A 27,659-nucleotide genomic window follows, 5' to 3' on the forward strand; every position below is an offset into this window, starting at 1 on the left:
TTAATTAACTGTAGTGGCAAGAACAGAAAAATATCTAATGAAGACTTGAACTGCATTACCTCACTTCCAGCACACTGAATCATGACTTGGGACATGTAAATTACATTGCCAAGGGTTTTAATGTCCTCTCCCTCCCAGCAGCGGATGGCTTCCGTCAGTATTTGGAGTTCAAGTTCTTTTCTTTTCCGTACTTCTTGACACTGTGCCTGTTAAATGTATGGAAAGTGCTAATAAGATGGTGTCTGTGAGAACTCTATTATGAGTCAGTATGAGCTGAAGTAATTACTTGCTTGGAGTATAAAATAAAGCACAGTGATAAAGCTTTCAAGTGCAAAGTATTTCTTTCAGTGGACTATATTAAAAATGCCAACCATCTTGTTAGTCTTTAAAGTGCTACATAGTCCTGTATTTTTAAAAAAATTTAGCTTTGTATTTTTCTTTTAATGTACTGATCTCCACATTCCTTTAAAAAGTCACTACCTTGTTGTTCTACAGGGCCAATTCTAATGTTATGTCTATTATTCACTCCCCACTAATGACTAACTAGCCCTGCAGAAAAAAGTAGGAATGCTGATCTAATACATATCCTTTTTCCTGTTTGATCACAAGTCTCATAGTGACCACACAGTCACACTAACAGTGGAGCTCCATCTAACAGGAAACACAATGTTGACTATTTTAGTAGCTACAAAAAGTGTTAGCCGGTTGCACACATCACTAAAATCACATCTCTATTCCTTGCTTGGATAGCTATGTTAGAAATAGTCTTAATCCCCAGCATTGGAGCCTCTCAGCTCATACATTCAGGGCTTCAGTGCTGTAATGCTCATTTTCTCCCTTGCACTAGGGAATAGGCTGGATTCCTTAGCCTTCTATCACCACTCTGCCTAAGTGGCATGATGAGGCCATAAAGTGGATGGAGAAGGCCAGGGTGCAGGTGAGCCTTCTTCTACTCTAAAGCTAAAAAGGAGATGATTTGGAGACAAGGAGCAGACTGGAAAGGGAAGTAAAGCAGAGTTCTGCTACATGGAATTTTCAACTGAAATTAAGTTAGAGCTACTAATGTACAGCCTTAATTTCCAATGAAGCTGGGCAAACAAGGAAGGAAGGAGCTGGAACAGGCTGCCAGCAGACACCTCCCACACACTTCACTATGCATGAGCACAGGATCAAGAACTATATTTGTAAAGATTTCAAGTGTTAAAATATTAACTTTTATAGGGTATGAAAATAGCACCCATTCTCCCAAATAAATACATGTCTACTCCTCAGAAGTCTTACGGAAAGATTTTTGAAGGCTGTCATGGATTTCTGAATGTCTGGTCGATCTGGATGATAATCCTGAAGACAAAAACAATAATACTGTAATTCCCAGTAAGGGTAATGAAATGTTTCCTAGAAGGCATAGTAACTACAGTATAGACAATTCTAACAGTTGTAGCAATCCTTTTTGCTCTCTTCTTATGCCCTTTTCATTGCCTCCTTCCATTATTACACTTGTATTCATTCTTCTAGCAAGAATGCAGAATTTCTCATGATGTTAATATTAATGCTATACTTTCATGAATCCACAAAGCAAGATCTGGAAAATATACTTCATAAGATTTCAACAGATTACTTGTAAACTTAAAAGTTTCTGCCACTTGCACTCCTTTAAAAAGGTTAACATAAATCTGATGCTTTTCATATTGCTCTTTCCTTATTGTCACAAGTGTCACTCTAAGTCATGCTAACATGTGACACGATCACATCTCGCAAATCATAGATATGCCACACCAATTCCACTTCCCAATTTTTTTAAACTAAAACATTTAAATGGACGTTTAGATCCTTCAAACTCTACCACATTAGAACACTTCCAGCCCAACAGAAATTCAGTGAAACTGTATCAAGCAGGGAGTTTGCTACTAAAAAAATACATTCTTTTTTCTAAGATAAAACCTAGAGCAGCCTTAATTACAATTTTTAGAATACATATTCAGACTGTAATCCACCTGGAGAGCCTGTGGATTGGATCCATCCAAGAAAAATTCAGATTCCTAGGTGGGTTTTGCCTTATGTTTACTGAGTTTTTAAGTGAATCTGATTATACTGAGTTTTAGGCCTGTTGCATCTGTGATTTCAAAGGCAGTGCTCATGTTGCACCAGAATGCCATTTTGGCACTTCTCGTGGTGTTCCAGTACTTCCAATATTTCCATGATATTGGAAATGCTTTATGGCACATCTTTCCCGCCCTCTCTCCCCTGATTGGAGCACTGTTCAAAAGGCTGAAAAGGAGAGAAAAGGAACACAAATATGGGGCCCAACATGCTTGACATGTACCTTTAAAATAACTGTTGCCAAATCATCATTAAGATGGAACATAAATGCTGATAAGATATACCTCCATGTGCCTTTCAAGCTCTTTGAGTAACGTGGGGTATTTATCCAGGCGCATAAAAGGTTTGCTGAGGCCAGTGGTCAATACAAGGATCCCAGGACTGTTGGCACCTTTCATTTCCATGAATTCGCCTAGTTCTTCACTGAGCATGCAAAATATGTAAACAAATGAAGAATGAATTACCAACTGAAGAGAAATAAATTAGACTCTTGATTATACTGATCCTTCTGCTCATGGGAATTTTGCTTGAAATTGCTAGAGGTGAAAATAAACAATTCAAATGCAAAATATATATTTGTAATTATTGTTTATCGATCCAAGCTGAAACTGATGAACTTACAGCCACAAGGATGCCCCTAGCATGGGATTATTAAAAGACTGCACTTGTCAGAGTTCTTGTGAGAGCTCAGATGAATTTTGGTAAGGTTATTAGCAGGCATATAGGACCTTTTATTATTTTTATATGGTTTCTCTGTAATGCTTTGTACCTAAATTCCCTAAAAACTGACATTTTGATTTGGGAATTACTGAATTTCTTTTAAATAAATAATTACTCTTTGGCAGACCCTGAACAAGTCCGGTGATCAGAGCTGGATGAAGTCTGGGTCACAGTCAGAAGTCATGCCAAAGGTCATAGTCAGAAGTCATGCCAAAGGTCATAGTCAGAGTCTGAAGCCATAGCAAGGGTCAATCTAGAGTCAGCAGCCCCACCGAGAGTGAGTGGCAGGGTCGGGGTGGGTAGCCATGCCAAGTGGTAAGCTGGAATTGGAGTGAGGCATCACACTAAGGGCCAGGACAGAGTAAATCAGTGGAATTAAGGCAAATACATAGGAATCAGGAGGAAGAAGCAGAAAGTAGGTGAGGAGGCAGGAAGTAGGATAAAGGTGTGGTAATGGGAGCATGGAGAGGGAAGCAAGCAAGAAGGGAGAAAGTTGGCCACAAAGGTCTCATTAGCATCTGGCCTAGCGACTTGTTGGACCAGGCATAAAGCTTCCTGTTCCACCTCTTCTCTGACCAATCAGCTGTCTGTTGCTAGTCACCTGACCCAGCTGAGTCAGTGAGTGTAGCTTCTGGGCTTTGAGGTGTTAGATGCAGTTTCTTTAGCTGACCCTGTAGCATGGCGGTGCAAAGGATAATGTTCTTGCTTGACAATCCCAAATCATTAAAGGTACAAATTCTTGCCAAAAAACAAGATTCAGGCTAATGGGGGGCTTCAAGTCTAAATTGTGTTGGAGTTATAATAACTAGATAAATAATTTAATTAAAACTACTTTCATCAGACTTTCCTTAAACTTTCCAGAACAATTCTATCTAACCGGGCATAAAATCTCATTGAAAAACATACAGCGAATACAGTTACTAATATCAAACAAAAATAAGGCTCAATCCGTGTTCCAAATGCAGTGCAATTTTAAGTCATACAAGTTATCAAGGGTGTGACTGTCAAAAACTGATCTTATTGAAAATTAACATTAGCAAGTAGAGTCTAGATATAGCAGCAATTTTGTTATCTACTAGTTCTAGACAAATATAAAAACTGTATGTGGAAGGGATACTGTCTTCATACTTGCCCGGACAATGCCATGCACATCCACAGATGGCACTATATATAGCAGGGCTACTTAATGTGCGGCCCGTGGCCCATTTGTTTGCCACCCGCCCATGGTTAAGGTATACATGGGGCTCAACACATAGCCAGTGGGTGGGATCCTTGGAACATGACCTCCATTGGGAACATACTCCACAATAGCGAGGCATCTCCCAGGTGGGATGAGCATTGACAGACACAAGCAGATGGGCTGGCTGGAACAGACGGGTTCAGGATGTCGGCATTTCTAGGCCCCAGAGAGGAGATGCCAGGAACTCCAAAGCATTGCGGGAGGTGTTGGCTGCTTAGCCTTGTAGGCAGAGCCTGAGAAGTGCTAACTGGCTCACATTGGCCACATTTGGGTCTGGCGCCACAGCTTAAGACTTAATCTTTGTATTCATGCCTGTCCATGTGAAATAAGTTATTTGCATATATTTGCATATATATGCAACCACACTTAAGTTGCAGCCCTCAACATGTGCTGTGAGTATCATTGTGGCCCCCGTGGCTTCCAAAGTTGAGTAGCCCTGATATACAGTAAACTTTATCTAAATAAAACACTAGTGATAGCTATTTCCCTGAATATCCTATACATTTTTCAACCTACTGTTTGCCTTTTTCCCAGATATTGTTTTCCCCGCTTATGAACCCTGTTTGGCTTCTTTGTCTTTTATTTGCCACCATGGGCGGGTAGCAAATAATTTCTTTTACGCTGTCTGCCCTCTGCCCCATTTCAGGCAACACTATCCAATTCAATGGTAAGTTAGCCTTCCTCTGCTCCTCAACAACATTAATCTCTTTTATGCATTCCAATTATGAAAAATCACAGCCCACCCTTTTTACTGTTTTGTATTGTTCAGTACCAACATGTGCCTTTAGAATTATACAATACTGAAATCCTTGCCTCTCATCATTCAGCACATTATATGCACGCACACAATTGTTTACATATGATGGTATAATAAAAATACTTGCAGATCTATCTTCAAGTACAATGCCCCTTACTTACTAGGTCCTGCTACCATACAGCAATTATGACTACTAACTTCCCTTCCCAATCTTCAAACAAACTTCTGCTCCTTGTGCTACCCAATTATATTGGGATAAAATACTATTGTGCCAATTGAGTCCAATTTTGGCACCATGGAGGCTTCAATGGGTCACAGATTTGGCAGGGTCCTGGGGAAAAGCCAGTATGAGAGAGTGCCCCATACAAACCCATTTTGACCCCTTAACTTTTTTCATTGCATGCTTTGGGATTCCTGCCTGTATTTGTTGACTCTAACAATATTATCTGATGCTTCAGAAGGGTAGCCATGTTAGTCTGTAAGGGTATGCGTTTGCTCTTTTGGAAGAGTAAAAGCACTTTTTCGGAAGCCCCCTTATTCCTCATAGGACGAGGAATAAGGGGGCTTCCAAAAGAGGGTATTTTTCTGACATTTGGCCCATTCTAGACAGGCTAAATGTCGGGAAAGCCTCTTCCGATAAAAGGATTGAAAAAAGCTAAACAAAATGCAAAGCATATTTTGCATAGCTTTTTTCGGGGGGAAAAAAGCAGCAGTGTAGCCATACCCTAACTGGAAAAACGTAAAAAACAATGAATAGTCTAGCAGCACTTTAAAGACTAAGGGTTGTGCCCACGAAAGCTTATACCACCATCTACATGTTTTGTTAGTCTTTAAGGTGCTGCTAGACTACTAGTTGTTTTTAAAAATTATCTGAGTTGTTCTCCAAGTTGTTTCCTGTTCTTCAAAACAAACGATGTCTAGCAAGAGGTGGCATCTGTTTATTTGCTCAGAGTCTGAGAACCTAAGTTTTAAACCTAAAGCAATTTTAAATAGATTCAAAACCTGTAAGCATAGTTTATTAACAGAAGCATAAAAAACAATTTAATAGAGTGGAGTTAACGATAATTGAATTACATAGTTTTGCTCCCAACATTCCTAAGATGATAATGTTTTTGTTTCCACAGTATTTCTCTATACTTTAGCAGCGTAAGATTTGTCATGCTAAAAATAACAGGATTTTAAAAAATAAATACATAATTTTTCTTTTAATGTAACAGATATTGAATTATTCAGGCAAAAACGTTCCATCATCCAGACCCTATTAGGAATCTGCTCAAGCCCACACAAGAGAGTCTACTGTGTAGTTTCATGAATTTCCCTGGATTCTTCACGTCTGATTAAGACAATGCAAATAAAATGGAACTTTATTCCGATGAAAGAACAATCTTTTTTTTTTTAATGGAATATGCATTCTTTATCCAACATATTTTAAATGGCAGAACAAAACAGTACTGGAGATGGGGAACAAAATACAAGTCATACATCAGTTTTATTTACTTTTTCACTGGATCATGAGTATTCAAATCAATGCCGTTAGCTCAAGATCACAGCTGTTTTGACAAAGACAATGGCTCTTTCATATCATGCAATTTTGACTGGCACTTGCAAGTTTTGCACAGTGTATCTCCTCTGTACTTACTGAAATGACACAGTTAAGAAACAGGGCACACATAAAAAAGAAGCATCTTTTAACTGAGCACGAAATAACAATTATGCTTTTGAAATAACAGGCTAAATGATTAAACCTATAATTTATTCAGAATAACTAGTCACAAATACCTGCTTTTTGAAGAACAACAAATAGGGTTATTACAATATGCTACATATGTTTTTTTAACAGAATTAGTGTATAAATAAAAGCATAATGGAAGCCTTTGCTGTATAAAGTGATCATTACAACTTCGATGCCATGGTCTGCAGCTCAAAGTAAGGCTATCTTAGCGATATTTTTAGAAATCAACACTACAACCTCAGCCTTTAAAATGTATCAATATTCACATCTCAGTGTTAGCTCTAACATATACTCAACAGGCAGTTTTACAAAAACAAATGAGAAAAAAGCTAAAACAAGAAAGTATCATTCAACAAACTACAATAATTTGGAGGGCAGAAAAAGTGACTTCTTATATCATACACAAAAATCAAGAACTAAACATGCACCTTTAAGAGGTTTTTTTTTTAAACTTACACTTCTGAAGCAGGTCTTTGTTTATAGTAGATAGAAGTTGAACTCTCACTGCTGAGCGGTCTGAGGACAGCACATAAACACCGCATTCTGACAATGTTACAGCAAGAACTTGGCTTACTTAATGAACCCAAGTCTTATAGCTTCTAGTTCTTTACTGCTGAATTTCTAGAGAGAGCGCCTTACTCTGGGACTGTTGCTTAGAGGATGACATCAGCCTGCATGCTTGCAGGCTCTCGGATACACAAAGCAGAGGAGGTACAAAGAGTTGTCTGACTCAAATTTAGCTGTATTCCATACTCCTGTTATTTGTAGAAACTAATGTAAAAGCTCCACAGAATGTATCCAAACTGCTATTAAAATGAGGATGTAAAGTATACATACAGCAAATGTTTGAAAGGAATTATCCCAATAAAATTGAACTCTCAGAATCTAAAAAATATGATACTGCTTTGGATATCTTTTAAAAGCTTTAAATTAAGGATAATTGTCTACCATTGAAAATAAACTCTTCTCAGCTTTGCACTGGCAAAGAAAAAAGCTAAACCTATTTATAATAGTAATGATTCTTGCTTTTTTTGAGGCCATAAAATAATTTTCTGCGCTTACAGAGTTATTCTTTTTTCCGCTTATTTTGAGATTATGTGCTATTCACTACCTAATATAGTAAATTGGAGTTTGTTTTTTAATCTGGAAAAAAAGGTTTTAGTCCATTGTCCACAAGTTTCAACACATAAATATTTAATGTTAAATTAAAGATTATGCCCCTGATATTTCTTCAGAACAATTACACAATGACTGAGTGTAATACTTAGTGACTTTTCTTTGTAAATGTGTCACCACTCCTTCCCCATCTCCACAATATTATGTTTTTGTACAGTCCATGTAAGGTCCTCTTCCCAAGACTCTGCTTCTTTTTAGATTAATTCTCCCTGGACTTTTTTGCTGGAGTTTCCCTTGCAATAGATTTCGTGGCTCAAACTCCTCCACGAGCCCCCACCACATCCCCTCAGGCTTCCGATAAAACAGGTGCCATATCTTGATTAGTTTTCCTGTCCATTCCCTTTCTGCTCTGTGACAATTATTTGCCTCCTTTCTTTACCTCCACTTTTCCCTCACAAAACATCAAGCACATTATCAATGTGCAGTAATGTGTGTAAGTAGCCTCTTTAAAGGCCAATATTATTTAGTCATCATTGAATGTGCATCTTTATATGTTCCTCACTTTACTACTACTTCCGTATACATTCAAATACCTCCCTCTGGAGTTGGAAATTTTCTGTTTAACTATCAAAAATGTCTACAAATGCACAAACATGTACCATACTGGGATGAGATTTTCAAGGAGCCTAAGGGACTTAGGCACTCAACAACCACTGAAATGAAGCCATGAGGTAAGAAAGGAAGCCATGCAGGATAAAGTGTACCAGTGGAAGACATGACCTTAGAATGCTAACAGGTAGGGGAGCCAACAGCCTCCTGAACAAGGCCTCAAGAGCTGCCTGGAGCATGTCGCACAGCGCTAATGTGGAGCATTGTGCTCCTTTTGGAATGCTGGGCCCCGGGGCAACTGCCCCCTTTGCACTCTCCTGTTGACAGGCTTGCTAAAGGGCATAAAAAGTAAGAGAAAAGAGAAAAGATGAGAAGAGCAATGAGGCGGAGCCTAGGAAGTGCTGAGCTCCATCATATTCTTCATGTCAGAATGTTCAAACTTAGCTACGCCGAAATTGACTGCATCCTTTTAAAATCTAAACAGTATTAAAAGAGTGAAGTTTCTGGTGAGACACCTGCATCTAGACTCCTGTGGTTTTACCGCCATAATTTCCTAGTTTCATAATTTTCTCTCTCTATTGTTGATGCATTAAAGCTCCACTTGGACAACAGATGCTTGTATATGCATTTGCCCAAACCCAGCAAAGGTATTATATATGAGAGTAGTTAAAGAGTTTATTCACATGCATAAAAGTTCTGGATGAAGGCCTAACTGACTACATGCAAAGCATGTAGGAAACCCACAGAGAAAATATTTTTTCCTCTAAGCTTTTAGTTTGTCAATTTACACATTACCTATATAGGTAAAGAAAATTCAAGCTGAAAAATTCCCCCCAAACAAAGATCCAAGGAAAAAAATAAGCTTTGCCAGGCTTATTCCTGGGAAAGAAGCTGATGGTTCTAAAATAATCCATGGCATTTAAAAATTCTGGCCCAATTTCACAAAGAAAGGTATTCACTGGAAGAATAATACCTTAGTTAGTGAACCTAATGCATGGATAAAGTTACACTCGCACAACTGAAACAGAACAACAGGGCTAGTTTAGACTATCCCAAGCTTAATAGAGGATGTGAAAAGTGAGAGTTCCTGTCTGAAAGCAAGCAACAACTCTAGAACAGATGGCCCGGTAGTCAAACTTAAGAATGTACAACATCAGCTATTACTCCTATTTTTGCATGCTGATTTATGAAAATTTAGGATTCCAGTTTTTATTTTACTGATTTGGTTTTTAACTAATTTTAACTAATTTTACTGATTTGGTTTTAGTACTTTGAATTCTGAGAAAAGACAAACAATGTATATGCTTGAGGCTTGGTAAATTTGAGCTAAACTCTTTCATTCACAATGAAAGTAATAAAAAAAGAAAAATATCCAAACCTTTTTTAAACAGTTCTTTATTGTTTGCATCCTGTATTTCAACATTACCACTATACAGAAGAGCCTCTTTTCTTTCTGATGCTATATGAGGCTAAAAGGAGAACCATGAAGAACATGAACAGGAAGCAATACAGACTGGCATTTATGGCGGCTGGTGCAAACAGCAGGTTAACGTCATTCAACGTCACTTCAAAATAAAAAACTTGGCATTTTCTTGCTTGCTCTCTCTCTCTTTTTTTTCAACTGATGCTTGAAAAATTATAATTCACCCAGACTAGACTAGATTTCTAGAGAACAAGAAGTTGGCTGGTTTGAATAAAAGAAGATACACCAGCATGAAGGCAGGAAACAGATGATCAAATGGGTGAAGAGATGTGCTAGATGTTGGAAACGTTTCCAATAGGGCTCACTGTGCTTTTCTATACTGTGCATTTTTTTTTCCATCTGTTGGCCTAAAGCCTGAAATGAACCTTATCCCAAGAGATGCAGAGCACCTTATTCCACTGTCCCTGCCACCCCAGAAGGGGGGGGGGGGGGAGAAGAGACCTAAAATGGAAGGGGTGGGGCCACAATGCTTCTGGGCTTCCCCACCCACAGACCATGATTGGTCTGTGGATGGGGAAGCCCCTTTTCCCTGTCCCCCCTTCCCACTAAGCACCCATGTTCCCTGGCAGGGCGGGAAGAGGCTTCACACTCTCCCCCACCCTCAGGCCAATTAGGGCCTGGGAAGAGCACAAAGTTTCCTCTGCCCTGGCAGGAGCACGTAGCACTTTGAAGGGCTGAGTGCTCCTGGCATGGTGGGAGGAGACTTCACATGCTCCTCCGTCCCAAAGACCTGATTGGCCTGGGGGTGGGAGGAGCATGCAAAATTTCTTCCGCCCTACCCCCACTCCAAAGCCAATCAGAGCTTGGGGGTGGGGGAGCACGTGAAGTCTCCTCCCGCCCTGCCAGGAGCACATAGCACTTTGAAGGGCCGTGCACTTCAAAGTGCTACGTGCTCCTGGCAAGACAGAGGAAACTTCATGCCTTCCACTAACCCTAATTGGCCTGGGGGTAGAGGAGCAGCAGGGCCTCCATGGGCCAGATCAACCCGATTGGCGGGCTGGATCCAGCCCGAGGAGGCCCTTTTGCCCTCCCCTGCCATAGAGGATCAGGCCTTGTAGCTCTTGCCCATCTCTTCAAACTACAGATGCAGCCTCAAAACTTTCCAGAATTCCTCTTTTCTAAGCCTCCAAAGAACCTCTCCACCAGGCTTTTGGGGATGATTAAGAGTAAACCAACAGATGTTTTCAATCTCGGATATAAGTGACAAAAAATAAACACATACTGTATACAGATCTCAGTCCTGCTCCCATTCAAGTAAATGGCTACACTTCTTTAGGTTTGAAGCCTCCGCATTTTAAAATATGGTACAACTTCTGACTATATTAAACATAAGGGCTACATCTAGACTGGCCCCTTCTTCGGAAGAGGCATGCTAATTTCTAACTTTGGAATAGGGAAATCCGTGGGGGATTTAAATATCCCCGCGGGATTTAAATAAACATGGCCGCCGCTTTTTTTCCGGCTTGGGGAAAAGCCGGAAAAGAGCGTCCAGACTGGCGCGATCCTCCGGAATAAAGCCCTTTTCCGGAGGATCTCTTATTCCTACTTGAAAGTTGTACTTTCAAGTTGACTTGAAAGTAGGAATAAGAGATCCTCCGGAATAGGGCTTTATTCCGGAGGATCGCGCCAGTCTGGACGCTCTTTTCCGGCTTTTCCCCAAGCCGGAAAAAAAGCGGCGGCCATGTTTATTTAAATCCCACGGGGGATATTTAAATCCCCCACGGATTTCCCTATTCCAAAGTTAGAAATTAGCATGCCTCTTCCGAAGAAGGGGCCAGTCTAGACGTAGCCAAGGAGATGGGTGTCAGCAACAAAAGTATGGTAAGAGTGACCTCCAGTTCTCCCCCCAAAAAAATCACAGCAAAGCGAGTTGCTCTAGGCATTGGGATAGAAGAGATAACTCAGTGACACTAGTCAAAATTGCATGCTGAACATTCAAGAAAATTAAAGCCATTCTATATCTTGACAGGCAAGTGATATTTTAACACACATAGTTTGGCAGTTTCACCTCAACTGTCTCCCCGTCCCTTAAACTTAAGTTGAATTTTAAAAGGCATCAGGATACTAGCTCAATGTAATTTAGAGCTTGATATATTTATATTGAAAAATGAAGCAATGGAGTCCAGCTACCTAATGTTTCCTTCAAAAGGACTTGTTGAACGCTTATCATATGACCTTGATATTACTGCATTCAACTGGTAGCAAATGCTACCATGAATGCTATAAAATGGTTTCTAAAGTAACCCATACTTATGCATGCTATGAAAAATTCACCTTTATGGATGAACTTCCTGAGTGAAGGGACAATTTCTATAATTATATTTTCAAAGCTAGAACAAAATCCTTCTAGCAGCTTGGGAATTCTATGAAAGGGGAAAATATTTTTAACAATTAAAATCATCCTTTTAAAAAGTCTTGGGTGTAGTAAGAATACCCAAAATGTTTTCTATAACATGGCATGGACTCAGTCCTCTTTGAGGACCAGTGGCTTTGGTAAATTGCACAACACTTTTTTTTTTAATGTAGCCAAAGTTGACTTTAAAATTGTATACTGAGCACATGAAGGGGACCATTTTGTATTCAAGCGCAATGCACAAATGTGCAAGTTACTGAAGCACACAGAGGCTGAGTACAAGGAAGTTACAATCTCTGATGGAAAAGATGGAAGGTGTTTGAAAATGGCTTTGCACTTACTCTCTCAAATACAATTAATTCAGTCTCACAATATATGTAAAACGCCAAAAAGTTAGTGAATGACTTCAGACTACATGTTGTTTTTTCTTGTTAAATGTATAGCTTAGTAATATTCATATTTTTTCTGTTAAATACATACCATAAAAATATCCAGGCTTCGCAATACAACTGAGCATTAATTTTGGAATCTTAACTTTTGCATTCTCTAATTTAGTGCAAATGTAACTGTGCAGTCTTAATGATTGGCATTTAATAATTGTAAAGACGTCTCCTCATTTACTGTTTTAGAGGCTGCTATACTCATACAGATCTTTATGTTAACAGAAATAAATTATGCAACTAAGAGGCATGGTGTGGTATTATCCTTAGAATTTTTACTTCTGTATTTTTACTTGTGCCATCAATGCTCAATGACACAAAGCACAAACTGATGTTTCCAGATCTTACAATCTACGGGGTTTCTGTTGCTCAAAGAGAGAAGTCAACAGTTCTGGAGCTGCACAGTTTACATTTAATTTCTTGCTTCTTTAGAGTAGCTTTTGAAAACAGAATTTTTAATGGCATACACTGCTCTGTGTTTAATAAAAGAAAAAGGACTTAAAATTTTAAAAGGAGGTTTAGCAGCCTTCCACCAAGACTCACAGGGAGAAACTACTCAAAGCCCTCTAGTGGACAGAGCCAGGCTGCACCTGCCCCTGGTGCAGGAAGCAGAGGAGCAGAATAGGAAGTGTAAGAGGTGAAGCCTCCAGCTCAGTTGAGCCAGAACCAGGGAGGGGTTTGGACACTTCTGCCTTGCCACTAGGCCACAGGCCAGGGACTGAGCTGTGTCGAACTCTACTCCTGGAGGAAGACCCTAAGGGAGGGCAATTTCTGAGGAAGCCATCACCGCATACCCCAATGAGATGCTGGGAAGGGCATTAGACAAATACTCTGAAGAGCTGCTGGGATTGCTAGCTGCCAAGTACTCTGTAGAGACTGGGGGCCTATGAGCAACAGAGCCTTATGAACAAGTAGAGGTAGGAAGTAGCCCAGAATCAGCATGTTTTGGCATGATCCAGAATGACCCAGTGGCGGGCCCACTCACCACTGGTAGGGTCCTGGTGGAATAGGATGGGGCTGGGTTCCCCCATCCTCCAGTTGCCAACCCACTCCTGGGCTGGCAGCCTCCTCAACTTAGGCTAGACAGGGAGCTGGGCTAAAGACTTCCGGAGCCATGGACGCTTTGCTGGCACTTACGGTATTTCTACATGACAAAGTTTTGCCAATTAAACTTATGTTAACATGCAAAAATCAAGAAAGCAGAAATCACCAGAAGGTATTCATACTTGCTCCCTCTGTCGACAGATCACGTCCACACTGCACTTGTGGGAAGGAAGAGCTAATCCCTGTGCATCTTGGGATTCCGTCTAAGTTTTTTCACAGTCTCCTCTGCTGTAGGGAACAGCATCTTGAATAGTTCTGTGAGGTTTCTGTGCTGAGGAAAGTCTAAGCAGCACAGCAGCCTATCCCCCTCTCCCTGCAGCAGCAATCTACCAACCGTGAGGCAGAAGAGGAGCATTCCAATGGTTTGGCTCCCCAAAGGAAGCAGCTTACTCAGCTGTCAAATACTTCCCAGAGCTTTGAAAGGGGCAGGGCACATGCCTGCAGGGCAGCAGAGACCAGAGCAGAGTGATCAGGGGAGGGATTCTGGTGGAAGCCAAATCTGTCAGCAAAAGAAACAGCAGTGTATACACAGGCTCTTTGTCGACAATAAAGGGAGGGGGAAAAGAAAGTCTCTGCTGGGGTGGAAGTATTTTGTTGTGGAAACTGGGCATTTTTCCTGACAAATGTCACATTGCACTGTGTACACTCTCACTGTCTTGTCACCAAAAGGCAGTTTTTGGTGATGACATCTGATAGCATAGACATCTGATAGCTTCCCTGTGCTAATCCCCTGACAATTAGCTATCAGCCATTAGGTGGTGTAGCAAGGTGGAGTAGCCAAAGCTGACAGGAAGGAAACATTCTACCTATTGTAGAGACTTCATTACAAATCAAGGGTTCATGTTTCCACTGACACATCATATTGAAACATAATATGACATGCTAAACAGGATCTCATTCATCAGGACTTGCTTCTCTTTGCTCTCTGCCTCTGGTAAACAGTCCAATTACCTTCCAACTAGCTGCAATTTTACAGTCTATGTAATTGTTCTATGATATTTATGTTGATTCCTACAGGGTTTCACTAAATTGATTTTACAGACTAGAAAGGAAGTGCCGTATCTTTTACCTGGGTGATATCTTCCGGAAGCAGCATTTCTTCCTTTGTCTAGTCACACAATTACCTTGATTAACATTTTATCTAACGCACCATTTTTCCTCCTCTGCTCTATGAAGAGTTTTGAAACACTGGATAAATCTCCCCCCCCTACACACAGCCAAATCTTAAGAAACGTATCTGTTTATTTTGCTATCAATCAACTTGTCATATTTATATGGAATCCCAGCCCAACACGTGCGAAGAAGGCAGAGAGGCACCAGCTACTTAGCAGAAAATTTGAGAAAGTCCTTAGGCTGAAAAAGTTTATTAAAAGTCCTGAGCTTGGACAGTCTGAATGCTGTTCAGCTACAGAGAACACCAGCTGAAACTAATCACCAAAAAGAAAACAAAGTCACAGATTTTAAACATTTAATTTTGTTTTCCTTTCTCCTCCCCTCCCCCAGAGTACTCTTGTCACCGTTTGCTTGTACTGTAACATGTAGCAGGCATTTCAGTTTGATTTGTCACACAAACAAAAATTAGAAAACTTTAAGAAAAGAAGAAGTCGGGGCAGATCACCTGTACCAAATGATTCAGATTCATACTTTATATTATTGTGAATGAAGAAGAGGCATGACTAGACCATGCTTCAGAAAAACTAGTAGTGGTGAAAATGAAGGCCTCAGTCATGCCTTACTTTGCAGATGTGGAGAGGGTGCAACAGTGGCGTAGCGGGGGCAGGGAGGCAGTTGCCCCTGGGAACCACACTAGAGGGATGTCAATTTATTCCATCTCGGTTCCCCCTGTCATCCCTCGGCTTCTCTGCTCCTCCACCACCCGCTGGCGGCGGCTGGAGCCTCCTCTCTGCCCCCAGCCTGACCCTCCTCCATCTTCACTGGCGGGTTAGTGTGTGCGGGGGCCCGGCCCCAAACTGGAGGGGGTAGGGGAAGACGCGGTACAAGCTCTCTCCCCTCCTCTCAGGGTCAGGCTCAGCTATGCACCAGGTTTGGGGCCCCGTCATGCGGCAGTAGCAGGAGGGGATGCACGCAAATTTTGCCTTTGCTCCTGGGTGTATAACACCCTCGCTACGCCTCTGAGATGCAAAGTGCTTTTTCCCACCAGAATTTTTGCCCAAGACATTGAGCCATTTGCTGTCCTGTAACCAATCTCCTCCAAAGGATTCATGAGAAGCAAATGCTAGAAAGACTAGGAAGTGTTGGTGGCTGCTGTGTGCATGAGTCAGAGAACCATGGCTATCCTATCCCGTCCATGAAGTTAGAATCTATGGGTGAGCTAGCAGGGAGCAAGGGCAGGGTAGGATGGCCAAGAGTTTCTGACTGATGCACACAGCAGCCACCAACACCTACTAGTCTTTCTAGCATTTGCTTCTCATAAAGCCTTAAGAGGAGATCAGTTGCAGGACAGCTCCCCCACATTCACGTGAATGCCGGCTGTGGCTTAAAAGCAACAATCTGGCCCCAAACTTTCTCCCTCTGTAAGACATAGTGTCTCTAACTGTGCTACAAATGAATGGGCCCCATGGGTGCCCAAGTTAATGTAGGCAAGGGAAGACACAGCTTTCCCAAAACTGCATACGTGACTGACTGCCTAAGGCTGCAGCCACTGCTGGAGAAGGCTGAAACCACTATGGGTATGTCTACACTACCCCCCTAGTTCGAACTAGGGGGATAATGTATGCATACCGAACTTGCTAATGAAGCCCGTGATTTGAATTTCCCGGGCTTCATTAGCATAAAGCCGGCGCCGCCATTTTTAAAAGCCGGCTAGTGCGAACCTCGTGCCGCGCGGCTACACGCGGCACGGACTAGATAGTTCGGATTAGGAAGCCTAATTTCACCTGACAGCCATGATGGGCCCTAAACACAGATGAACAAATCTCAGCATCTAAAGGCAGTTATGGTAGCTCAAATGCCCATTTCTGAAAAAGTAGAGAAGCTCATTTTGTAAACTGTACACAATTAATGCCCTGATCCTGCAACACCTATGCACAGGGCTCGACAATTAGGGCAATCTACTCGCCCGTGGTGAGAAGATTTTAGCCCGGCACGGCTCCACAGCACAATCATCGCATGCGCAGCGCGCCAAACCGCCGCCGCTTGTCAAGCCCTGCCTATGCACATATTACCTATAGTAACAGAAATCGTCACATTGATTCCACTGGAATTGTTTGAGTGAAGTTGTAAATATTCATAACTGTTTTCAGGATTAAGTAATATATTAACATTTTCTAAATGGTTTTTCCATGCAAATGTATTGCTCTTTAAGGGTGTGTCAAAATACATCCCTCTGTCGAAAGGGGGATGTAAATTAGGCAAATCGAAAGTGCAAATGAAGCGGGGATTTAAATATCCCATGCTTCATTTGCATAATCACATCACAGCAGTCTTTTGAAAAAGGGAATTTCGAAAGTGAAACCGCCGTCTAGACGCGGTTCTTTCGGGGGAAAAAACCCTTTTTCGAAAGATCTCGTACTGCTCAAAAATCCCCACTTCATTTGCATTTTCTATTTGCCTAATTTACATCCCTCTTTTGACAGAGGGATGTAGTTTAGACACACCCAAAATGAAAGATTCAAGTCCTAATTCCAATATGTGGAAATGCAGACTGCCCTTTACTGTATTGAAAAATTAAGTCTCTCACATATGTGTTGAAAGAGATCAAGTTTTTCAAGACATGTGGCGATTTATGCTTATGCATCTGAGATTAGACTCTAGCCCTGCACTTAGCCCTTCAAGAAGCTGGAAGGTTAGTTATCCAGTAGTACCCTTCAAAGATTAAAGTACAGATGGCAGACAATAGAAAGTTACAGAATCCAAAATCAGTCATGCCAGAACTTACAAAAAAAAAAAAAAAAAAACCCACACATTTTCATATAGATCAGTGGTGGGGAACATAGGATCTGGGGGCTTGATTATGGTCCCCGATTTGTCTGAATCTGGCCCCTAGCACTGGGCAGCCCACGCTAGTGCTCCAGACCCCCTGCCCCGCTGTCCCTCCATGGGGCTGGAGCTACGGATGTTAAATGACATTTAATCAGCTTATCAACTAGTTGATGGAATTTCCATCGACGAGTCGATTAGTTGATAAGGGTCGGAAACTGCAGAGCCACACCAGGAGCTAATCCTGCTGTGGCTCTGCCTTTTAAATGTATTAAGAGCTGTCAGGTTCTTAATATGTTTAAAAGGCTAAAGCACAGTGGGGAGGACCAGGCGTGAGCCAGGACAGCTGATTCCTGGCTCATGCCTGGTCCCCCACTACACCTCTGCCTCCCCTATCCTCCACAGAGATGGTGCTGGGGGAGAACTGGCTTTTAAGCCAGCTCCCCCCAGCACAGGCTCCTGCTTCCCCTGCGATTGCTGCCTCTCTCTAATAGAGGCAGCAAGTGGAGGCGGAAGTGACTACTCGCTTACATCCCTAGCTAGAGCACACAAAATTTACTAGCTTGGGCCGCCCAAGGCTCTGGTATGAGAGTGGAAGGTCTCCTCCTCTGAGGCTGCCTTAGTGAGGGCTTTGTTTTGTTTTTTTATTCTCTCTTGTGTGCAGCCATTTACTAATTTTCTTGTGGGTCAGTAGTTCCTGACCCAAAAAAGGTTCCCCACCCTGACATAGATGCTATGAAAACTAAAATTGTATGTACTATGGCTTCCTTTACACTTTCAACGTTTATGTGCATTCTTTATGCTGTAAAAGTCTTCTCAAATAAGACTTTTTCCCAAGAGTGATACAATGGTACTAATTACGCAGAATAGCTTTGGTTTGGTTGAAAGAGCCTACAATGCACTGAATACTCACCAAAAAAGGCTATAGGAAATTTACAGTAAGTGCACTGATCACTTTAAAAAATAAAATCATACTCCTCCTTATTTTAGTCACTTTTTATGAATGCATTTAATTGACTATAAAATAAACATACCTGTGTTCTGTGAGAACATTTACTGCTGATGGGTGGTTGGCACAATATGCAAGGTACAAATTTTTCATCTGTGACATCAAATTTAGAAAGCATCCTCCGACCCTTTGCTGAGTTTCAGGCAATCTGAAGTAACATAAAAAGATTAAATTATAGTAACACTATCAAGAATACCAAAAATCTTAAACAGCAAGAACATGTTATACTTTGAGAACAGTGATTCAACACACTTCATTTAAAATTAAGAAAGGCTTTTATTATTCTAAAACAGTATTTCTCAAAGTGGGCTGAGGGGTAGCTCTGAGAAAGCTGCTGCTGGGCCGCTCCGGTTTGTTTACTTACCGGTTCCGCAGCCACGCAGCCTCACGACTCCTATTTGCTGCAGTTCTCCATTTGCAGCCAAGGGGAGCTGTGGGAAGCAGCAGCCCGGGCCAGCTCCCGCAGTTCCCCTTGGCTGCCCACAGCAAACCAGAGCCAATGGGAGCTGCGAGGCTCCATGGCTGCAGAGTCAGTAAGTAAACAAACTGGAGCAGCCTGGTAGCAGCTTTCTCACTGTGGGCCCGTGGACCACTTTGAGAAACACTGCTCTACAACCATCAGTCTTTCCCAGAACCAGGAACTATAAATATCTTCCTCTCCCAAAGCTTCAACCCTATAATCACCATACACCACCATTCAAAGCTATACATTCTACATGATTCGGTAGGCAGAATGTACAGTGACACTTATAATTCAAAGTAGTTGTTCTCATGATTTTTCACATCAAAGTTGTACTGGTAAGACAATGTTGGCTAGGGATGTGATTTTTTTTAACCAATATAGTTATACCTATACAAGCCCCAATATAGGTGCAGCTATACCAGCATATAGGGGACTTACACTGGCATAGCAGACTTCCTGCCAGTGAAATAGTTACACAGTACTGGTGTAAAGCACCGTTACACAAATATAACACTATATTCATACTAAAAGGATTGTACTGCATTAACAAGTTGTAAAATGGTACAACTTTCCAGTGTAGACAAGGCCTTTGTCAATTGCTCATACACCTTTTCTTGTCATTTACTTTTAATGAAGGAATTTCCCACGTTGGGTCTCTGCATGAGGATGAATTTGGCGGAAAAGTTTCAATAAAAACAATTGAACCATTTTTAAAAGAGGTTGTTGTTTTTTTTCCCTTTCTTGAGTGCTTTAGCCTCAGCACAGGCAACAAAATTGAAATGTGTCAAGGAGTCTGCCTTTAGGAGGAAAGTTGTTTTTCACAATGTCTTGGTCAAGATCCGTTTAGATATATCAGAGAGATACATACATTGTATTACATACAAGCACGGTATACTTTTTAAAAACTGTTTTGTGTGCATAATTATCTCTCAAATTTCTATGAGCAAGGAGTTAAATGTAGATGCTGTTAAGTTAACAGAATGTAACTTGGGGTAACCCAGAGGAAAATCAGGCCCTGAATTCTAAAATGCATATATACAAAGGGGACAAAGTTAAGGCTGTGCGGGTAATCTTATTTTTGTCACTTCCTTACTTTTAATATTTCACTTCACAATATTAATGTTTATTAGTTTCATCCCTAGAAAATATTAATGAGCAATAGAATAATTATACTAATTCCCTTTCAACCATAAAGTCATTTCAATTTGAGGAAATACACATTGATGGGAATTAGGAGGGAGGAACCCAAATTTAGCAGTCTAGTTTTGTTTTGTTCCTTCTCTGACTACCATCAGGGCTGCTCACAATACTACTACTATAATAATTTACATCCTTCATATGTTATTTTAGACATTTTATTGGCAGGCATGTGTTATTTTGGGAGAAAGTGCTATACTTTCAATTTTAAAACAATAGGTGGGAAATTACATTTTGTCTAGACTAGAAAACTGACTTGTTGGAAATGATTATCAAAATAACTGGCATTTCCCAAACTGGCGCTAAAAGCTTTACAGGTACTGTAGATGGAATAAACCTTTTCAGCATTATTACAGGATGTGCTTGCTCTTGACACTTAAGCTCACTACTTCCAATCTCTTCAACAATAATCTTCCATTTCCCTGAACAGTGACTTGAGAAATTTATCTTCCCTTCATAGAATCATAGAATAATAGGACTGGAAGGGACCTCAAGAGGTCATCGAGTCCAGCCCCCCGCCCTCAAGGCAGGACCACGCTCCGTCTACACCATCCCTGACATCCCTTGTATTGCATATCTTGTCTCTCTCAGCTTGTAAACTCTTTGGAGCAAAGGCCATATCTTAATTTAACACGCTGTGTAAATTTGCAGCACAATGGGGAAAACTTTTAAACTAAAACACTATGAAGTTACTGTATCGCTCTTTAAATCAGAATGAAATAATCTGCAACCCTTTGCCTCTGACCATATATTTGGTCACTTTTAGAAAACATCCATTAAATGAAACAATGTTCAAGTTTGGAATTTCCAAAGCAACTCAGACTGTCTGGTAAGCATTAGGAATATGACCCATTATTGACATGGATCCCTTTGACCAAGTACAGGCAGTCCCCGGGTTACGTACAAGATAGGGACTGTAGGTTTGTTCTTAAGTTGAATTTGTATGTAAGTCGGAACTGGCGTCCAGATTCAGCCGCTGTTGAAACTGACCAGCAGCGGCTGAATCGGACACGCTTGGGGCAGAGCAGCTGGGGTGCTGCTGGGTTGGTCCCGCAGCGCCGCTCCTCGGCGCTACTGGACCAACCTGGCAGCACCCCAGCTGCTCTGCCCCAGGTGTTCCCAAGTCAGCCGCTGCTGAAACTGACCAGCAGCTGACTACAGGAAGCCCGAGGCAGAGATGCTCTGCCTCGGGCTTCCTGGAATCAGCCGCTGATCAGTTTCAACAGCGGCTGAATCTGGACGCCTGGGACAGAGCAGCTGGGGCGCTGCTGAGTAGGTCCCCGCAGCGCGGCACTGCGGGGACCAACCCGGCAGCACCCCAGCTGCTCTGTCCCAGGCGTCCCCAAGTCAGCCGCTGCTGAAACTGACCAGCGGCTGATTCCAGGAAGCCCGGGACAGAACAGCTCTCCCTCGGGCTTCCTGTAGTCAGCCGCTGGTCAGTTTCAGCAGCGGCTGACTTGGGGATGCCTGGGGCAGAGCAGCTGGGGTGCTGCTGGGTTGGTCCAGTAGCTCCACACCTCGGCACTGTGGGGACCAACCCGGCAGCCCCCCAGCTGCTCTACCCCAGGCATCGGCGAGAAAAGCCTGGTCTGCTGGGGGGTGGGGGGGACACGGAGCGGCTTTTCTCGCCGCGGAGGACGCAGGCGGCAGGACCACCGCGGCGCATCTCGGTGGTCTACTGGGGGGGGGGGCGCAGCTAGTTCTGGGTTCCCTCACCCCGTTCGTAAGTAGGGATCCGACGTAAGTCGGATCCACGTAACCCGGGGACTGCCTGTACTGACAACAATTCAACAGCTTGCATAGGGAGAACAACATCATTTTCACTCCTTCTCAATAATGTTTTCTTTAAAGGTGCTAAAAACAATTTTATCCTATCAACAGTAGCAGCTAACACTCTTTCCGCAGCAAAGAAGGCTGTTTCTCAAAATAGTTATTGGAAGTGGGTCAACTTCCTGGTGTTAGAAGTAACAGTTCAACCCTATTAAGAACAAATTACATATACTACAAAAACCTTACAACATTTACTTGCACACATGCACATACAAGCACACACACTTCTTGGTGTGGTAACTGAACACTATAAACCTACTGCAGCCTCACCAGGATTTCCCACATATTTGAGAATTGATCCCTCCTTCCAGATAATGCAACCAACTGTCTCTCATTTTAGGTTTACAGTCCGGAGTGGAAAGTCCTTACTCCCCGCCCCAAAAGCAGATATTCAGACTCAGTTGTGTGGCTCTGCACAGAATACGTAAACTACTTCATGTCTCAAAGCAACACGGACATTAAAAGTCTCATTACTGCCTTGTGAACTTGTAAGGATAAGGCCTTTTTCTGAAAGCCTAAAGCCTTTGTCTGCAGCCAGATTGAAAAAGCAGCAACCATTAGCTGAAAAGCAGGAAGTCACACAGACATAATGAAATTCTGATGGAATAAAAGTAGTGTAATACCAGCCTGTAAAAAAAATACCCTGACCTAATGGCACACAATAACACCAGATAAAAAAAACGGATCAATAGCTGGGGTTGTGAAATCTTCATCCCATTACTGTTCTATTACCATTCTTTCTACTTTCTTATTATTTTGTCTCTATGATCTCTGTATGGTTTTTAATTGTTTCTTACTACTGTATAATTAATTTTGTTAGGTGTAAATCAATTAAAGTAGTGGTGTATGATTGGTTAGACAATTTTGTTACAGTATGTTAGGATTGGTTAGTAAAATAATTGGTTAAGCGATTGCTTAGCAGAACTCAAGTTTCACTATATAAACTGGGGTTCAAAAGAAGTTTCTTTGGGAACCAACTCCAGGAAACAGCTCCAAGATCAGAGGTTGCAGACCTCAATCCTCTCATAATGATACTGTGCAGAAACTGGAATTCCCCCAGATGGACCTGGTCCTGACTGGCTATCAAGAAAAAGGTTATCTGTGTGGTTGGGAGCAGTGAGCACTGTATGATAGGGTTGCCAGGTGTCCGATATTTTCACTTCCTGTTCAGTAAAAAAAAAAAAAAAAAAAAAAAAATCAGAAAATACCGTACACCTAAAATGTCCAGTATTTTCTGTTTTTTTCCCCTGCCTAGAAGCAGGGAAAATACCAGACTCCTGGCAACTCTATGCACACTCAGCAACTGAGCCCAGTCCCTAGGCCCCCCCCAACCCACCCCCACCCCCATCCCCCCACACACACACACAGTTTACCTGGTTCCACAGGGGAGCTCTCTTCTGGCACAGAGTAAGAAAACAAGATGACCACCAGAAAAAAAAAGCCACAAAGGCCTTGAAGAGGCCATGCTTTTTTGTATTTTTTTTGTGTGTGTTTAATAACTGTCGGGGTCCTTCCCCCCCCCCCCCCCCAACAACTTTGGTCTCCCCCTTTTTTCCCCCCTCAACAGTGGTTGGGTTTTTTTTTGGGGGGGGGGGGGGTTGTTTGGTATTTTTGGTTAAACAATCTGGCAACCCTATATGCTGAGCATGTGCATTCTGTTTTTGATGATTGTTAATAAATAGTTACTAAATAGAATATCAGTGGTAAAAGACCCTGCAAAGCCACGGAGCGTAAGATTATTGTGGAGTCTGATAGCAGCCTTTAACTTCCTGAAGGGCGGTTCCAAAGACGATGAAGAGACGCTGTTCTCAGTATGGACGGATGGCAGAACAAGGAGCAATGGTCTCAAGTTACAGTGGGGGACGTCTAGATTGGATATTAGGAAAAACTATTCCACCAGGAGGGTGGTGAAGCACTGGAATGGGTTTCCTAGGCAGGTGGTTTTTAAGTCTCCGCTTGACAAAGAAAGCCCTGGCTGGGATGATTTAGTTGGGGTTGGTCCTGCTTTGGGCAGGGGGCTGGACTTGATGACCTCCTGAGGCCTACCTTGCAGGAGGCATAAGGGATCTGTCGAAAAAGGCTTTCTTTCTCGACAGATCCCCCTCTAGACTGTTGCTTTTTGTCAACAAAGTGCTGAGTTGGCAAAACGCGGTGGCCATTTCTATGCAAATTAGGCACAGGATATTTAAATCCCTGCCTCATTTGCAATGTTGACCTCCCTAATTAGCATCCCTCTGCCGACAGAGGGATGCAGTCTAAACATACCCTTTAAGCCCATCCCCAACCAGGGGTCCCCAGGCACAGCTACAAAGTGCAGAGCCTTACTCCCTTTGGGTATGTCTACACTAGCCCCTAGTTAGAACTAGGGAGGCTTATGTAGGCTTTCAAGTTGCAAATGAAGCCCTGGATTTAAATATCCCGGGCTTTATTTGCATCTTCCCGTCTGGACGCCATTTTTAAATCCCCTTAGTCCGAACTAACTGCCCGCGGCTACACGCAGCAGTCAAACGTTAACTCGAACTAAGTCCTTAGTTCGAGTTAACTGTTACACCTCATGACACACACGCACACACACACACCACCAGCCCCGCTCACTCCACCCCTTCAGCTAAGGCTCCACCTTTGCATCTCCTATTCTTGAGAGGGGCTGATAGGCAGATGGGTGCAGAGTACACTTCCCCCACCCCCGTGGGTGCTCCAGCGATGGAGCTGGCACCTATGAATCTGATCTAGCCTCAGAATGCTCAGCAAGAATCTCAAAGCACCTAATACAAAGGATGACCAACAGCAGAATTCTGCACCCTTGAGAGGATAAAAGCATCTGTCACCCTGTACAGATCTGCAGTCACGTAAAATCACTCCATTTAAGGTATGGTAGGTTAAAAAGAAAATAATATACAAACAACCATGTATAAAGTTGGAGGGATGGGTGGAAGTATGCAAATACATAACAGAATGTTTGGAACATTATAAAAGGAATATCTTTGGGTGTGTCCATACTGTCCCACAATTTGGACTAAAGGGGCGTGAATAACAGTGCCCTCTAAAGCAGAGTTTAGTAACTTCCCTGTGTGGACACACCAGATAAAAGCTAAAAGGTTGCTAGTTTGTGTTAACATAGCCCTGACTGAAGTTGATTTTCTTAAATAGAGGATCATGCAGTTAATGAGTAAAATCAACATTCCTTTCCCCAAGTATAAGTACATGTAGCAAGGCATCAAAAATAACCATAACTATAGCACAATTAAGTTTTTACACATTATTTCAAAGACAGATAGGCTTGGTCTTTCCCAGGCAACTGACATGCCTGTAACAATGTTTATCAGAAACAGGCCATCCCTCCTCTAAATTGCTGCTGAAAAGGATTTATCAGTCTCTCTCAATGTTGTTTTCTGTTTAACTGACACATTTTCAATATTTTTTCCCACATAGCAACATCAAATTGCTTGCCCCTTCCCTTCAAAAAATCTCTACTTTTACCCAGAGTGAAAGACTATTATTCTCTACTGTACATTTTTAGATGTATTGTAATATTAGACTATTTATTTCCCCATCAACCTGAGCTAATTGACGTAACACACTATATGAAAGGGTTGGTAACATTAACTATTATAAAGAGCATGTCTTTTTTATCTCATTTAGCTGTCTGAAGAACAATGGTTAATATCACCACATCACATAAAGCGGTTAGCAATTATAGTGTTAAATCCAGTAAAGATTATTAACTATTTTATGTAATTTATTCTGAAGTTGACATTCCAGCAGTATTCTCACATTTTTACACTAATTAAAAAGCAATTACAGGAATTAAAAATACTTAATAGATCTATGTATATAATATACACACAAATGACTTTATAAAGTAATAATTTTCCTCTGCCAGTAAAATTATAGTTACGGTTCTGACAACATATACACATTATAAATGACAGTGTTATTGTGTGTGTGTGTGTGTGTATTAACTCTATGAATTTTCAAGACAATACACTTTTTGAAGTAGTAAGTCTCAGACAGACTTTACTTTCAGATATGTTTTGTATTAAAGTGATGTGACTGTTTCATTTATGAGGGGGACCAAAAAAGTGTATTTATTCTGCATGTGGAATTATAGGTCTGTAATTCACAACCTGCATTTTTGTACATTTACTATACAAGTTGTCATACGACTACATAATCATATATCTGTGGGATTACTATTATTTATTATGATATCTATGAGCACTAGCATCAATGGTATTACTTAGATTTAGAATGGAGAATCAGGGGTTTTGTAATGAAAATACTTAGAATAGCCTCATACAACATGTCAGAGGAAAGCTGGAAGTTTTGGCTGCAACAAATGCTGTTCGCTCCCAAGGATGAAGTTTGGGATAGTGGAATAAACACTTTAACTGGATATTATTGTTTATATTAGGGATGTTAGAGTGCAGCTGAACAACCGTTTAACCAATAAGCTGATACTTATCGGTAATGGTATCAATTGCCTACCCTCAGAGGGAGTAACTCAAACAATCTAATGACACCAAGTGCCCAGGCAACCAGACAAATGTCTGTGGAGCACCACACCGTCTACCCTATAGTACAAGTGTCCCCGAGGCAAGTTTAAGGAACAGAAACCTTCTACGGAACCAACAATATTCAAAAACACTAAAATTATCACAGAAAGATTAGGTCCCAAAAAAACAGGTGATTTTGCCATGCCAAAAAACCCACAACAAAGCACAACTTTATCAAGTGGCTAAGGCATGTGTGTTCTATTATCATCTAATTTACACCCATAGCAGGACTAAACAAGTTATATAGCAACGTGCTTAAAAAGAAGCCTAACAGTTCACTGGAAAATATCTGTTGCTCAGATACAAACCAATGAATCTTTGGGAAGCAACTCAAAGAGAAACAAAAAACAAAAAGCCACTACCTAAGAAGAGGAAGTGAAGTGATATTCAGATTATTTCCATTCTCTTGTACGTCAATATGTCATATTATCAGGCTGGCAATACTATAACACAGAAACGATTTTAAAATTTCTGTCAGAGTCTGCTTTTGATTATTTGTGCACATCACATCTTTTCACTGTACACTGCAACACTAAGTGCCTCAACAATGAAACCTTAAGGTTCCTGCCAAAAAGACAAAATTATACACCTATTTTGAACCTAGAAGTGGCTATCAGTTTATAAAGCAGGTTTGCCTGCCAAAACAATAACCCAAGTTGACAAAACCCAAGACATCATGGAAAGCATTCTTCTACACTGCAGGAGTTATGATGGATTGGATTGAAACAACAGGAAGTAAGTCAGTATAGTAGGATAAAAACTAAATGGAAAATACAAGTTGGCATTGCTAGTATGTTTATGAGGACAATGTAATATAGAACATTTGCAATCTTCTGTAGACCTGGGGCATTGTTTCCTATACCCACTTACCAGCATCCATTATGCTCTCAACATATTACACAATAGCATTATTTTAAGTAGCAAGAACAGGAAATAAAGGATATTACAGAAAGGTGGTCTGCTACAGTTTACATTAGGTAGAAAAGTCAAAATAATTAACTTCATATAAAA

The 27,659-nt window shown here is 41.4% G+C and overlaps 1 protein-coding gene across 8 annotated transcripts in view; it reads right to left on the reverse strand.

Moving 5' to 3' along the window:
* The window catches only part of ARHGEF7 (Rho guanine nucleotide exchange factor 7), a 195,135-nt gene that overhangs the window by 38,224 nt on the left and 129,252 nt on the right, over positions 1–27,659 (reverse strand). For all 8 annotated transcript variants that reach the window (XM_075918578.2, XM_075918736.2, XM_075918554.2 and 5 more), the window contains 4 exons: positions 18,628–18,750; positions 2,385–2,523; positions 1,282–1,341; positions 60–206 (listed from right to left, as the gene is read on the reverse strand). In XM_075918578.2, the coding sequence (XP_075774693.1) occupies positions 60–206; positions 1,282–1,341; positions 2,385–2,523; positions 18,628–18,750 (469 nt within the window). The remainder of the gene's footprint in view (positions 1–59; positions 207–1,281; positions 1,342–2,384; positions 2,524–18,627; positions 18,751–27,659) is intronic.

The sequence above is a fragment of the Pelodiscus sinensis genome, chromosome 1, assembly GCF_052426305.1.
Source record: "Pelodiscus sinensis isolate ZL-2025 chromosome 1, ASM5242630v1, whole genome shotgun sequence".
NCBI classification, from domain to species: domain Eukaryota; kingdom Metazoa; phylum Chordata; order Testudines; family Trionychidae; genus Pelodiscus; species Pelodiscus sinensis.